This window comes from Hippopotamus amphibius, chromosome 4 (genome assembly GCF_030028045.1).
Source record: "Hippopotamus amphibius kiboko isolate mHipAmp2 chromosome 4, mHipAmp2.hap2, whole genome shotgun sequence".
Lineage (NCBI taxonomy): Eukaryota > Metazoa > Chordata > Mammalia > Artiodactyla > Hippopotamidae > Hippopotamus > Hippopotamus amphibius.
The window spans coordinates 112533447-112548706 of NC_080189.1; the positions used below are offsets into that span (position 1 = coordinate 112533447).

A 15260-nucleotide genomic window follows, 5' to 3' on the forward strand; every position below is an offset into this window, starting at 1 on the left:
GGATGGACCTACAGATGATCATACTAAGTGAAGCCAGACAGAGAAAGACAAATACCATATGATATTACTTACATGTAGAATCTAAAAAATAATACAAATGAACTTATGGACAAGACAGGAACAGACTCACAGACATAGAAAACAAACATGGTTATCAAAGGGGAAGGTGGGGGAGGGATAAATTAAGAGTATGGGATTAATATATATGAACTACTACATATAAAATAGATAAAGAATGATTTATTGTATAGCACAGGGAACTATATTCAATATCTTGTAAAAATAAAACTAAAATGGAAAAGAATCAAAAAATAGATATATACATATATACATATGTATAAACGAATCACATTTCTGTATACCTGAAACTAACACAACATTGTAAATCAATTATACTCCAATTTAAAAAGGAAGGAAGGGGCTTCCTAGGTGGCGCAGTGGTTGAGAATCCACCTGCTAATGCAGGGGACACAGGTTCAATCCCTGCTCCAGGGGGATCCCACATGCCGCGGAGCAACTAAGCCACAACTATTGAGCCTGCACTTTAGAGCCCGTGAGCCACAACTATTGAGCCCATGTGCTGCAACTACTGAAGCCCACGCGCCTGGAGCCTGTGCTCCACAACAAGAGAAGCCACAGCAATGAGGAGCCCGTGCACCACAACGAAGAGTAGCCCCCACTCACCACAACTGAAAGAAAGCCCACGCACAGCAAAAAAAGACCCAACACAGCCAATAAAATAAATATAAATAAATAAATAAATAAATTTTTTAAAAAAGGAAGGAAGGGAGGGAGGGAGGAAGAGAAACAAAAAGAAAGAGAGAGAGAGATGGAGGGAGGGAGGGAGGGAGGGAGGAAGGAAGGATGGAAGAAAGGAAGGAAAACCCTGAAGAAATTCTGCTTGGGCTACCCTGACAGAATCAAGGGTAAGATTAAGGGCTGTTCAGTAAATGAAGCGAGGTTTGCTTCAAGGCATAGCTGCAGCATGTTAGCGGGTATGTTTGAGATTATCCACTGGAGACACTCCAAGCTCTGCGGAGGCTGGAGGACAAGGTGAAGGATACCACTGGGCACGGAGTAAGCACCTTGATGTACACACAGTACAATAGGTGGAGATTATAAAGTAATACCATAGACTACTGGGGCTTCAGAAAGCACTGACTCCAATGTCATTTCAAGGAAAAAAAAAAATCAGACCCAGAAGGACCGCTCAAGTGTGTGAGGCGCCTGGCAAATTTGCCACAGGAACTGACCGGCTGTCAGACCAACCCCACGCCCACTCCATGCCCACCCCATCCAGGCCCCTCTCCCACCTCTTGCTGAGACAGGGCTCTCAGGGCAAGGCCCCCAGGTGGAAACCAACAGGACACGCGTTTCTCCAGGGACAAGGAACAAGGAGAAATGTAGTCGCATGTATGACGTGACTCTTTAAACCATCACTGTTTTGGCTCTGGAGGAAATTAAGTAATTCCAGCAAGATATAATCTGTACAGCTGAAAAGCACCAAATAACTCCCTTTAAAATATAGATGCCACAAATGTGACGTCATAGTTTCCACTGGAAAAAACGGGTGGGCCATAAACATATTTTAACCTCTTGCAAGGTTGTTGTAAGGAAAGAACACACAGCGGTGAGGGTTCTCCAAACATGCAGACACTTAGTGCTTCAAAAGTTAAGACTCTCCTTTCTTGCAATAACACTCAACGGCTAATGACATTCAACTTGTGTAACCTCTAGGAGCAAGAGCCCCTTTCACCGACCCAGAAGAAACACTGTGATCAATCGTGTATTAATGTAGAAGTGGTATAACCTGGCAGGTGGGCCAGGGGAATTAGTGACCGCAGGGTCTAAGAAAGACTTCTTGGAGGCTTTCACTATTTTTTTTCTCCTAGAAAATATACATTATGAGTGGGAAAAGTTATCTTCTTTTATTCTTTTTGGAAAAGTTATTTTCTTATAATACTCCATCGCGTCTCAGGAACTGATAAACGAGGATAATTTTTGTAACGTCAAAAGATGCTAAGCAGAAAGGCAGTTACCTTAAACGCTGTCTTCTAAAGTCAAGTTGCTAAGAACTTCCTCCTCCAACTTTAATAAGGTGGTTTATCATTAAAAGTGTGAGACCATAAAAAGCCACCGGAAGAGAAAACCTTTCCCGTGGAGCTCTCCTAGCATGCAGGGTCACCCAGGGGTTTAGGCCCTCCCATCAGAAACGTGCTCCCCTGGAAAGAGCCGGCGGGTCCCGCAGCCACCGGCTACCGAGGGCTGGGTCCCGAGGGCTGCAAGCTGGGCCCAAAGAGAAAGCAGTCACGCTCCAGAAAACGCCTCGGGGCTCACCCCGCAGCCCTGCCCACAATTCTTGTCCCCAAAACAGCACTGGGCCACAAGAACCAAGTCTGTTTCCTGACCCACTAGCCAGAGGCACCAATGCAGCACCACTTCCTCGCCACGGTGGCCTGATGGGATTTACCTATGGGGTAGCTGACCTGCTGCAGAGAAAGTCTGTGCCTTCTTTACACCCTCCTGTTCAGCCTCAGCGCAAACCACGCCTCCTGCAGGCCCTGCAGCTCCAGGCCCGAGAGGCACCTCCGTTTCCACCCGGAGACCACACGCCATCACAGCAATGATGAGAGTCGGGGTGTCAGCTCTCCGCTAATTGCTTTTCACGCAGCACCTTATTTAATCCTTCCAAGAACCCTGACAGATGGGCACTCGAGGGAGTCACCAGGTCACACAACTGCACAGCCGTGGAGGCAGGGGTCCAAGTCAGGCTGATGTGGAAGCTGCAACTTCTCCGAGGCACCTTTCCAGGTCAGACACCCCTCCTCCACCACCACCCCCTTCTCCACCGGGAGAATCCGAGACGGACCCCAGGGCCAGCTTATCTGTCTCTGTGCCGGTGAGCATTAATGCATCCAGGGCCAAGCCGGGCACCGCAAGGACCCGGGAGGTGGGTGGGTGGGAGGCGGCTGCCACCCGAGGGGAGGAGGACAGAAGGGGCAGGGTCCCTGAAGCCTGTTTGCAAAGGAGGAGGAGGAGAGCCCGGGAGAGGACGTGGGTGTAATACTCAGCCCTGGACCTACGGAGGCAGAAGGTCCTGGGAGAGCATTTTTGGAGAATTACAGCTGCTCACAATGGGTAGGGCTCCCTCCGAATCCTAAAAACTCAGATGGAGACTGAGCCTTTGGGAGCTCCTGCTGCAGGAGGGCCTGGCCCTGGTGAGCCTCATCGGGCCCCGAAGAGACCTGTGATTCCATCACTTGGAGGTAGTGCTGAGGCAAAGACCCCAGCTTAAATCTCCCAACTTCGACTTTGAGACCATTCATCAAAGCTCTTGATCCTTCATACGACTCTCATCTAGGCTGTTACCAAAAAGTATTGTTTCCACACAATTTTAATTCATTACAAGCTACGTTTCCCAATAAAAGAGGCTGTAGCAGCTTTCATGCGCACTCCGACAGTCAAGCCTCTCAATCAGGAAAGGAAAAGGTGGGACTTTCCTGGTGGTCCAGTGGTTAAGACTCCGTACATCCAATGCAAGAGGGCACAGGTTCAATCCCTGGCTGGGGAACTAGATCCCACACACTGCACGTGGGGGCCAATAGATAGATAGATATAGATAGATAGTGATAGATGATTGATAGATAGATAGATAGATAGATAGATAGATAGATAGATAGATAGATAGATAAAAATGTAAAATCCATAAAAAAAAGAAAGCAAAAGGTACCACTGGGACCCCCTTCCACATGTGAGTCAGTGAGATCAGAGCTTAAGAAAGCACTGTTGCTCTCTGTCATCTAAACAAACACTTTAAAAAGCACCCCAGTCAGACCTAGAATGGGATTTTAAAAATTAAAACCTTTATGCTCTGCGCTGCTAAGTACACCATTTTAATGATAAACTCAAACACAAAATTGAGGGTTACGTACAACACAGCCTTTCGGAACCTGTAACATGTAGCACTTCCTCCGCCACCTATGCCCTCAGCAGCAGATTCTCTAAAGGCATCTCAAAGAGCAATAGATGAACACACGATGTTTATGAGTGGAGGTCTCGTAAACCCAGAGCAAATATTTACAGCTGATTCATAAACCTCTTACACCCATAAACATTTTATCAAGGAAACTCTGACAGCCTCTCTTCTCTGCATCGGAACCGGCTGGAGGCATTTCCCCATGATGTAATGCAAACCGACTCTGAGAAGCTACTAAGAAAATTTCACAACTCAGACGAAGGCGGGAGTGTTCATTAGCGGTGATCCAATTCTAAAACACAGAGAGCTGCGTATGTGACTGGAATAGTTCATATTCACTAGAAAAAGAATGCTTTACTCCAAGTGGGAGTGAAAACGACTTCACAGTGAAAAACGGAATCAACACAGGACTCATTAGCTTTTTTTTTTCAGTCATCAGATCTTGGGTTGTAGAATGTTACAAGCTGAAGTAAGACTAACTTTGCAGAGGAGAATGTTAAACCTGTCACCAGCACCTAGTCAAGGAATAGAGAATCAGCAGGTTCAGAATGAATGGAACCTTACAGGGCACCTTCTTGAGTGTTAGATATTTTTTTTTAAGTGGCAAGAGGAAGGAGGAAGACATTCAATCTCTGTCGTTTTAACTGCTGAGTCAGTTTGTAGGACTGCAACGTTTAGTGAGTACATTAAACAGACACAGGGTACGGATGAAACTCAGGAAGGATTAGCCAACATCAATCCTAGGTCTGAGTTCACAGCTGCAGGACTACAGCTGGGGGATGGGGGGAACAGACGTGGGAAACACAAGGTCCTCTAGGGTGTCTCGACCACCAAGACCCCAGAGGGCTGGACAGACTTTCCAGAAAAAAACTAAACACCCCATCTCCTAGCTAGGGGAGTCAACAATTCTTCAAAAGAGACTTTGAAGAGGGGAGGAGGACAAATGTTATTGAGTCACACTGAACCAGTCCCCAGCAGGAAGAGTAAGAGATTCAGATTTTTTCTACTAAGAATGTTGACTCCTTTCCTTCCCAAACAGAAGAGCCCGTAGGACTCCCGTTAATATACTCCTAATACAAAAAAAAAAAAAAAATCAAGCCCACATCTCCAGCCTAATTCTTTAACTCGGTGGCTTGCCCCGTCTAAATGTACACCACCACCTTATCTGCAGACGTCATCAGCAAATTACATTTAGCTGGCCTGGAAAACGAATGTCAAGGAATCTACTGATCACTGTTTTACTTGCTTTTATCACCGCAGTGGAAGAAACCCAGCGTTCCAGGAATCCAATCCGTTCCAGTCCACTTCCTTCTGTGCCCTGTAAGGGGGCTGCCCAGGCCGTCTGCTGGGGAGGCCTCGGGGCCCCTGGGAGGAGGAGGAATTTTACATGCTGCCTAATTCATTGAGGGGCCTCGCGTGTCAGTCATGGACCCCAACTGCTATCTGAGCCCTCCTTAGGTAAAGAGGCAAAAATGCGAAAGAGAAAAGCTATGCATGAGACTGTGAGTCGTCATTTAAAGCTGCAGTTTCCAGTCCAGGAACGTGGATCACCCAGCAAGGAATCGCAGCAGCTGGGGTGAGGCTGAGGGGACCCCAACAGTACAAATGCAAACACCCAGGGGCAGCCACGTCACCCTCCCAGTCTCTGGCCTCACAGTTTGGGCAGAGAAGAGCCCGTAGTGCCGTCATGTGTCACAGGACACACAGGGACCAGGGATGGGGGACAAGTGGAGGAGAGGACAAGTAAGAAGCTGAGTTGCACCTGGTCCCATAAAATGTGCAGGTGTGCAGGTGTGGGGGTGTGGGGGCTGGGGGGGGTGCTCACAGGCACACGTGTGTATGAAGGTAACTTCTCCCTGCACCAAAGGGCGGGCACAGCCCAGCGTTTCAGAGCCTCAGGGTGCTTGGCAGGAAATCCCAGCCGGATTGCAGGAGCCAAGTGACTCTCGTCATCCAACGTTTCCTCGTCTATAAACCAGAGATAGGAACCTCCCAGGTGGCACAGTGGTTAAGAATCCGCCTGCCAATGCAGGGCACATGGGTTCCATCCCTGATCCCTGAAGATTCCACATGCCGCAGGGCAACTAAGCCCATGCACCACAACTACTGAGTCCACGTGCCATGATTACTGAAGCCTGCGCACCTAGAGCCCGTGTTCCGCAACAAGAGAAGTCACCACACTGAGAAAAAGCCCATGAACCGCAACGAAGAGGAACCCCCACTCACCAAGAGAAAGTCCACTTGCAGTAACAAAGACCCAACACAGCCAAAAGATAAAAAATAAATAAAATAAATAAATTTATACATATATTAAAAAAAAAACAGAGATAATAACAGCAGCTGTGTCCCTGGGTTGCCGAAGGATGAAGGGATCCAACACGTGGAAAGTGCTTAAGAGGGCGCCTGCCAGACGGTTTGAACTCAGGACCACAAACCTCTCATCCCACTCCTGCCAGTCAACTTAGAGGCAGCTGCAGGCTGCCTGTGTCTTCTCCGGTTCATCCAATACCTGAACCTCATCTGGAAACTTCTGGGGGCAAAGACCCTCGGCACTAAGATGCCATCCAGCCCTAAGCATGTCACAGCGGGTACCAGAACCAAGTAGCCCCACGACTGATTCCAGAACGGAAACGATTTTCTGCATGAACAGGTTAAAAGGGAATTCCTGGGGAAAAATAAACTACTTCAAGACTCATACTTGAGTCTGTTCACATCTAAATGTTCCAAACTAGATTCGAGTTCCTACAAGTCAGCCCCTGCTTGCCACCAAGGTTTAGATTCTGCCCTAAATCTGTCTCCTCTCTAGGAAATCCATCTTCGTGACACCATCTAAAAGCCTCCTCACCACACAAGAACATATGGAAATTCCAAGGAGAAAGAACCAATTAGCCATACAGAAAAAAAAAAAAAAAAAAGGCGGGGTCAGGACGAAGATCTGAAAAATGTTAGGATCATTTAGAGGTTAATTCAGAGCTACCATTTCTACTAAAGATCTTAACACCTTGGCTGATGCGGGCTGCCCCCCAGGCAAGAGCAAGAACCAACCCCGGGTGTAGGACGGGTTTTCCCCACTGCACCCAGCACTCCCGCCAAGATGTGCGGCAGCCCCCCAAGATGTGGCGCCTCTGATGCTCACGTTTCCCCATGCGTGGAATCGCCCCAAAGGAGAGTCAGCACAAGTGACATTCCCGACACCACACTATTACTACTGGCTTCAGGATCCACTCAGGCTAGAGTTATAGCGCAGCTGCATGAAAACGAAAACTCAACACACAGTTGGCTTTGAAACAGCTTTGAAAACACACCACGGAAAACAGAAAAATGCAGTAACAGGCGTCTGACGTGTGCACGACTAAAATACGATAAAAGCTCAGGGGGACTCCAAGAGCGGAAAGATAACCTCACTTAGCAAACGTAATTGAGACTTTTTAAAGTATGTTCGTACTTAAATAAAGTAGCATAATTAGGATGAACTTTCTGCTATGAGACTATGCGCTCTCTGGAACAGAATGTCCATATTCCCATTGGGAGACAAAGGCTCAGCTCTGCTTTTAGGAGACGTTTTCTCACTCCTGCTTTGTGTACAGAAAAACAAAACGTGGACAACTGAGCCAATTCTGAAACTTGTACTAACATCTTTCAACATAGGTGATTATTTCAGGGTTTTCCAGATTTTTTGCAGAGAAGAAGATAATTCCAGATACAGATATTATTTGAGAAGCATAATCTAATAAATTCAATGATATTAAGCAATCTGTAATTCTCTCATTGCCTGGTCTCATCAAAAAGCAAAGACACATCTCGTAACTTCTGGACAGGGGTCAAATCTCCCAGTGAGTTAACGCTCTTCTTTTTTTTCACATGAATTCACCCCAGCAAATGTTTATGATTCAGAGAGCTGAGTTGTCCTTATATAATTTGCTGTTATGTAAACAGTGCAATCCTTTCTTTTAAAAAATTATCTTTTTAAAATAAACTATGGTGTAAGAAGTTAGAAAAAGACACATTTATAAATTCACTGGTTAAATATAAAAATCAAAGTCTGGTTTTTGCTTTGTTTTGGAGCTCTCAAAAGGGGAAATGTTTTAGCACAAATTCACATGACCTAAATATCTTTCACGTCATGCACTTTTCTGAAAGAGGCACTCCAGGTTTTCGAAAGGGTCTTGCGGGGAGTTCCCTGGTGGTCCAGTGGTTAAGATCTGGAGCTTTTATTGCCATGGCCTGGATTCAGTCCCTGGTCTGGGAACTAAGATCTCGCAAACCTCGAGGTGCAGCCGAAAAAAAGAGAAAGGAAGGAAGGGAGGGAGGGAGGGAGGGAGGGAGAGAGAGAGAGAGAGAGGGAAAGAAAGAGAGAAAGGATCTTGGGAAGGGGCATCCAATGTTTGGTCAGAGCCTCTTGCCCTCTCGTTCTGGGCACGTGGGGGAGAATCCTATTTCCCCCACCTCCCTTGTTGTGGCAGAAACCAGCGACTGATGCTGGTCAGGAGGTTCTGAGCGAAAGTCTCTTCTGTGCTAGAGTGTTAACTGCTGATTCAAGACCCTCCAGCCCTGCTCATCCCCTAGTGGGACAAACCTTGAAGCACCATGTTGAGACGGAAGCCCTGTAAGAGGGTGCAGGATGACTCCTGGGACAGAGCATCCGCTGACTCTGCTCAGTGTGACCGATTTATAAACTGTTACTGTGTTATGCCATTGAGATTTTTTTTTTATTACTGAACTATAGTTGATTTACAATGTTGTGCTAGTTTCTGCCGTACAGCAAAGTGGTTCAGTTATACATATATATCTTCTTTTTCATATTCTTTTCCATGATAGTTTATCATAGGATATTGAATATAGTTCCCTGTGCTGTACAGTAGGACCTTGTTGTTTATCCAATCCGTTTATAACAGTTTGCATCTGCTAATCCCAAACTCCCAATCCTTCCCTCCCCCACCCCTTCCCCCTTGGCAACCACAAGTCTGTTCTATATGTCTGTGAGTCCGTTTGTTTCACAGATAAGTTCATTCGTGTCATATTTTAGATGCCACATATAAGTGATGTCGTATGGTATTTGTCTTTCTCTTTCTGACTTACTGACTTACTTACTATGATCTCTAGGTCCATCCATGTTTCTGAAAATGGCATTATTTCATTCTTTTTGATGGCTGAGTAGTATTCCATTGTAAAAAAGATGTACCACATCTTCTTTATCCATTCATCTATCGATGGATATTAAGGCTGTTTCCATGTCTTGGCTATTGTAAATAGTGCTGCTATGAATATAGGGGTGCATGTATCTTCTTGAATTATGGTTTTCTCTGAATATACTATGCCCAGGCGTGGGACTGCTGGGTCATAAAGCCATTGAGATTCTGTAGGGATGAGTCACCTCACTATAACCTAGCCCACTCTGTCTAGTATTTCGAACCAAACTTTGCATAACTTTCAAGCTGCTATATGCTTATAAATATGCCCAGGAACGGGCAGTACGTGAGGTCTAGAATGCTGCCCCAATATTTTCTAAACATTTGCAGGAAGACATTGGTCAAGATATCAAAAGGCCAAAAGCAGTTAGCAAACAAAATCGCACCTGAATCAAGATCTCCGTTACGATCAGCTGAGCTCTGATGTTTTTCCAAGGGTGAGGATGAAGTGTTCTGCATACTGGACACTGACACGCTGTTCTCCATTCTTAATGACTAAGGGTCCTCTTCTCTTAATTCATCCTGTGGGAAGAGTCACCTAAAGGCAACCAACAACAGCAGAATCAGAGCACTGTAATTGTACTGACTCGTCTTTCAACTCTTCAAAAATAATGGTGTCCCATGGCGGGGTTGGGGTGGGATGAATTGGGAGATTAGGATTGCCATATATACATTACTAATAAGAAAAAAATATGAAATTGTACACTTTAAAAATAGGCAGTTTATTGTATTTCAATTATATCTCAATAAAAGTATTTTTGAAAAAAAGCGGTGTCCTATCAGAGCCGCTACCATTTCATCACAGCTTGCAAAATGCAATGCCGTGTTGATAACAGAAATCACCAGGACTAAAGACTAAAGAACACATATCCACACAAGGTCAACAACATGGTCACAGCACAGCAAAAGCATCCATTTTCTACAGGTTGTCATCACCACTAAAATGGATACATTTTTCATCAATAAATAGAATCTACATTTCAACCCCCAATCTACCTTGACAGCATCGGCAAGACACTCCGACAACCCAACTACTTCCTCCTCTCTCACTGGATGCTGTGAAGCAGGAACCCACCCCCACCCCAGCATCCCCACACACAGGTAAGACGTCCAGTGTCTCACAGGTGATTCGTTACCGAAACCAGTTAAAGCAACAATGCTTGCAGATAATGTGCTTTTTGACCAACTGGACTTTTCCTATAATAACATGGCTATTCCACACCTGCATTCTGACAGAGTTGGTGGAAAAACAGGTAAAATCACAGCCAGTTCTCACAGAAGCCCACAATCTAGTTTGTGTACATCACAGCCCATGAAACACCCATTACTAAGGGCCAGCCACTCAGGGCTGGTTTGCCAAAATAAGGACCTGATTCCTGCATTTCACTCTGCAGGCAGGAGTAGGCACTGCAGGGTTTCATTCCAGGAAGTGAAATGATCAGGTTTGTTTCCGAAAAATCATTCAGGCAGCTGCGTGCCAGACAGATGGACAGACAAGGGGAGGCTGAATGGAAACAGACTAAAACCAAAAATGTGCCAAGTGGTAGGGCATCCCCTGATCAATACAAAAACTGAGAAATTACTACAAATAGTTTGTAGCTTTTAATCCCCTACCCCTATCTTGCCCCTCCCCCATTCCCTCTCCCCCACCGGTAACCACTGGTTTGTTCTCTATGTCTGAGAGTCTGCTTCTGTTTTGTTACATCCCCTTATCTATCATATTTTTTAGATCCCATACATAAGTGATAACATACAGCCTTTGTCTTTCTCAGTCTGATTTATTTCACTAAGCATAATACCCTCCTGGTCCATCCATGTTGTTGCAAGCGGCAAATTTTCATTCTTTTTCATGGCTAAGTAATATTCCATTGCAGATCTACTTTAAAGCCATACCTGGGCAGTGGCTAACAGTATTGAACAGCTAGACCACTGCCCAGGTAAGCAGGAGTTTACTATATTTGAGTCTGGAACATGTCCTAAATCATCACCAATTCTTGGCTCTCTTAAAGGTTATAATACAGCAAACTAGTTAAAAGAGAACTTAGGGATCTTAAAACCTAAGGAACTTGGAAAGAAGACTGAGCAGTTTCTCCATAACATCCCACAAATCTTTAATCGAAATCTCCCTAACATAGTAGGTTTTTAGGGAATGTGCTGGTTTTCATCAATATAATTTCAAAAGAGAAACAGTCTTAGCAGCTAAGTTATGTCATACTAATTATTGCTTTTTTCATTCATCTACAAATTCAAGAAAATCATTCCACTGCAAAATGTAATCAGGCAGAAAGTTTGTCTACAAGGGAAAATCTATGAACTATTAATAAATCAGTCAAGTCCTGATTAAAGGGGGAAAAAAGGTTGCTTTTTTCAAATTTTTAAGAGTCCTGTTGATTCAACTCTATGCATCTGTCTCTAACTAGATGCTATAAAAAGGTAATCGGGGGCTATAAAATAAGATCAATGTAAAGGCACCAGACCCATCATTCTAAATAGACGTCAAAAGCAACAACATAAATACCCAAAACCCACATTATTCTGTAAGGGCAAGTGATAAGGCTCTGTCTACCCCGAGGCTGTAAAATTTATTTATTTTGGCAAACGACATGTCACCCTTCGCTTTCTTAGCAATGTTTACTTTTTGCCTTCCCATAAAAGGTATACAACTTTCCACTCTCTGTAGAAATCTTGCAAAATAAAATTACAAAGGAACAGATGAAAATCACTCATAATTCTAACACCCAGGGATCATCTCTTTTCTTTTTATAGTATCTCCTCCTGATAGATTCTCTGTGGTTTTTTTTTTTTTTTTGACTTCATACAGAATTTAGAATTTTCATTCATTTTCCATTTAAACATCACATAGAAAGCATTTTCGCCACATCATTAAAATTCTTTGAAAACAGGACTTGAAATGATTGTATGATTTTTACTATAATGCGATTAAGTCATTTATTTATCATTCCCCTACTGCTGCCCACTAAGTTGGGTTTTTACTTTTCACCATTATCAACACTATAATATGCAATTCTCACGTGACACCTCACATTGTTCCCACATTTCAACTTTGCTGGCATTTTTTATGGATTTTTAAGAGCTCTACGTATCTTATTCCACAAAACTCTTGCAGATATTTTCCCCAAGTCTCCCTTTAATAATTCCTTCTGATATACGTAAGGAATGTTAGTTGTTGTTTTTAACTTAACCCAATCCACAGTTCACTTTATTTCTTCTAAAAATTATATTCCTAAAATGTCCTACCCTGACTGTCAGATACCAGAAGTCTAACTTCCCGAGGGTCTCGATTTTTACATTTCATTTTTAACATATGTCCTCATATGTTTATGCTCACATATTTTGTGCGGTGCAGCTCTGAGCTGACCGTCTCCCACAGTTACTAATCCATTCCTACCCCACTGGGTCTTTAATACCCTGTCTTTACCATCTATGAAACTCTTCCACGTACAAAGCTGTGTTTCCATGCACCAAACTTTCCTTTAATTATGAGAAAAGTCAGGAAAATAAGAACTATGACTACTGTTCCTATATCCCCTCTTAGTTCAGCAATCATTGAACTTGGGGCCATTTAAGGCAGGTTTATAAAGCGGTGACAGTGGTTTTGCCACTGGAACCCAGACTCACGGCCTGCTCATCACACGGCATTTTACTGTGGACAGAATACACCAGAACCTGCACACAGGTAGAAACGACTGTGCACCAGAGACTGTTAAACTCACCCCCCCCCCAAATTTCCATTTTCCCCTTTGTCTGCAGGGAGGAGTAACTGGTTAACCAAAATAAACACTGCCGGCCGTCCTCAGAGTTGGATGTGGTCATGCCACTCTGTGCTGGCCAGTGGGAAGTCTGCAGACAGAATGAGTTCAACCGGAAGGTCACAGCCTTTGGTGGAAGGGTGGGCCTTCACCAGTCCCCCCCCAGAACCACCTGAGATCACGCAGAGGAAGGCCCCACTCGCAGCAGAGCAAAACAGAAAGGGAGCTTCGTTCTGCCATTGGCTGCAGACGACAGAGAAATAAGCTTCTATCTTGTGTACACCCCTATATCTGAGGGTCCCTGATGCACAGCCAATCTCAATACATACGATGTACATACACAATGGAATATTACTCAGCCATAAAAAAAGAATGAAATCACGCCATTCGCAGCAACATGGATGGACCCAGACACGATCATATTAAGTGGCGTAAGTCAGAAAGAGAAAGACAAATATCATTCGATGTCACATATATGTGGAATCTAAAAAAATGCTGCAAATGAACTTATTTACAAAACGGGAAATAAACCATAAGTTTGTTCTCACAGACAAAGAGAGCAAACTTATGGTTACCAAAGGGGAAGGGGAGGAGGATAAAGCAAGAGTTTGGGGTTCGCAGATACACACGACTATACGTAAAACAGACAAACGAGAAGGACCTACTGTATAGCACAGGGAGCTATGTTCAATATCCTTCAATAATCTCTGATGGAAAAGAATGTGAGTACACACACACACACACACACACACACACACACACATCACTTTACTATACACCTGAACCTAACACATTGTAAATCAACTATACATCAATTGAAAAATATCCTACACTGGAAAAACACCCTCTCTCAGAATTTGGAAGGTCCCCCCATTGTCTTTCAGCGTCCACTGCTGAGCAGTCTGATCCCTTCCCAATTACCGGATCCTCTGACGTTCTGAAATTTCACAACAAGGTCCCAGCAGGAATCCGCTTGCGGCTCGGGGGGCTACGAATGACTTCCTTCAAGATTGAAAACTGTTCTTCGGTTCTAGGATATTTCCTGGAATTACCGCCAATTTCCTCGCCTCCATTTTCTCTGTTCATTCTAATATTCATTCAAATGTAGAACCTCCTTAATCTCCTTCATGCTCCCTTTTATTTGTTATCACTTTATTTTTTTAATCGACCATCATAAGTTGAGGATATTTCCTCAACTTCTGCTTTTAGCTCTTCTATGGAGTTTTACGATCTGATTTCAAAAAGCTTTTTAATTCTTTGAATATTCCCCTTTTCCATCCTATCTTATTCCATGGATGCAAAATCTTCTATTACATCCCTGAAGCTATTCATGATTTTTTTTTTTAAGATTTTTCTTCTCTCATTTTTAAGAGTAGGTATTTTTCTCCCTTGGTTATTAGTTTTGGTCTCTACTTTTTATATTAGCTGCCTTCCTCAGAAGCCTGGTAATACTTTGTGGTTCCTCGTATTTACGAATGGGGAATGAAAAGGCTGACTGGCATCTCAAGGTGCAGGGGTGAAGATTGCACATCCTGGAAATCACTGCACAGAGACCCAAAGGAAACCCCAATGTGTCGAAGTCTTCGCTCTTAGGTTGGTCAAATTACACAGGGAAGGATTCTCCCATATTCCATCAGGAGGGCTGGGGAGCCTCCCGCCTACTGAAACTGGTTTTGAACAGAACATCCCAGAAGCACAGTCATTTTCTTCCCTGCAGTGTAGGCTCTAAGAAACAAGATCTCCCTCCTAAATCCACGGCAATAAAAAGGTGTGCAGCTCCAACTTCAGATTTCCAGATATGTGTCAATAAATTCTCTCCTTTCTTAAGCTAGTGCTAATATCCCAATTTTTCTCCTTGATTTTTTTATTAGAAGTGATAAATGTTAAATTATCATTGTGCAACTAGAGTTTGAAACCAAAATTATCAAAGTTCAGGTGAAAGAGTGAAACTTTACAATGTATTAAGGAAGCTACCTTAGCATCAGAAATCATTCTTATTTCTATTCATCGAAAGGCAAGGTCCAAAGGCATACTACTCAGAAGGACTCACTCCAGTAAGCGTTATTATTATAGCAATAAAAGAAATGTTGCATTCTTTTAAAGTTAGCCAATTATCCAGTTCTTTCAAAGAGATCTGCCTTAAAGCAGTTCACGAAATGGCTAATTTTACTACTGATTAACATGCTTACAATTTCAAGCTTGCTACTCTGAAACAGGAAAAAGGTTTGCAGTTGTTTTGTTTTTTATGTGACTCAGAAGAGAGACTATTCTCCAGATTGAAAATTAAAAGTGAGGGCCTAAACTAAAAGCTTATGAAATTCCAGA

General features: G+C 43.7%; 1 protein-coding gene across 3 annotated transcripts in view; it reads right to left on the reverse strand.

The window, feature by feature from the left end:
- SFMBT2 (Scm like with four mbt domains 2) overlaps positions 1 to 15260 on the reverse strand; it is a 204512-nt gene that overhangs the window by 175912 nt on the left and 13340 nt on the right. For all 3 annotated transcript variants that reach the window (XM_057733183.1, XM_057733185.1, XM_057733182.1), the window contains exon 2: positions 9552 to 9703. In XM_057733183.1, coding sequence (XP_057589166.1) covers positions 9552 to 9651 — 100 coding nt within the window. In that variant the 5' untranslated portion in view covers positions 9652 to 9703. The remainder of the gene's footprint in view (positions 1 to 9551; positions 9704 to 15260) is intronic.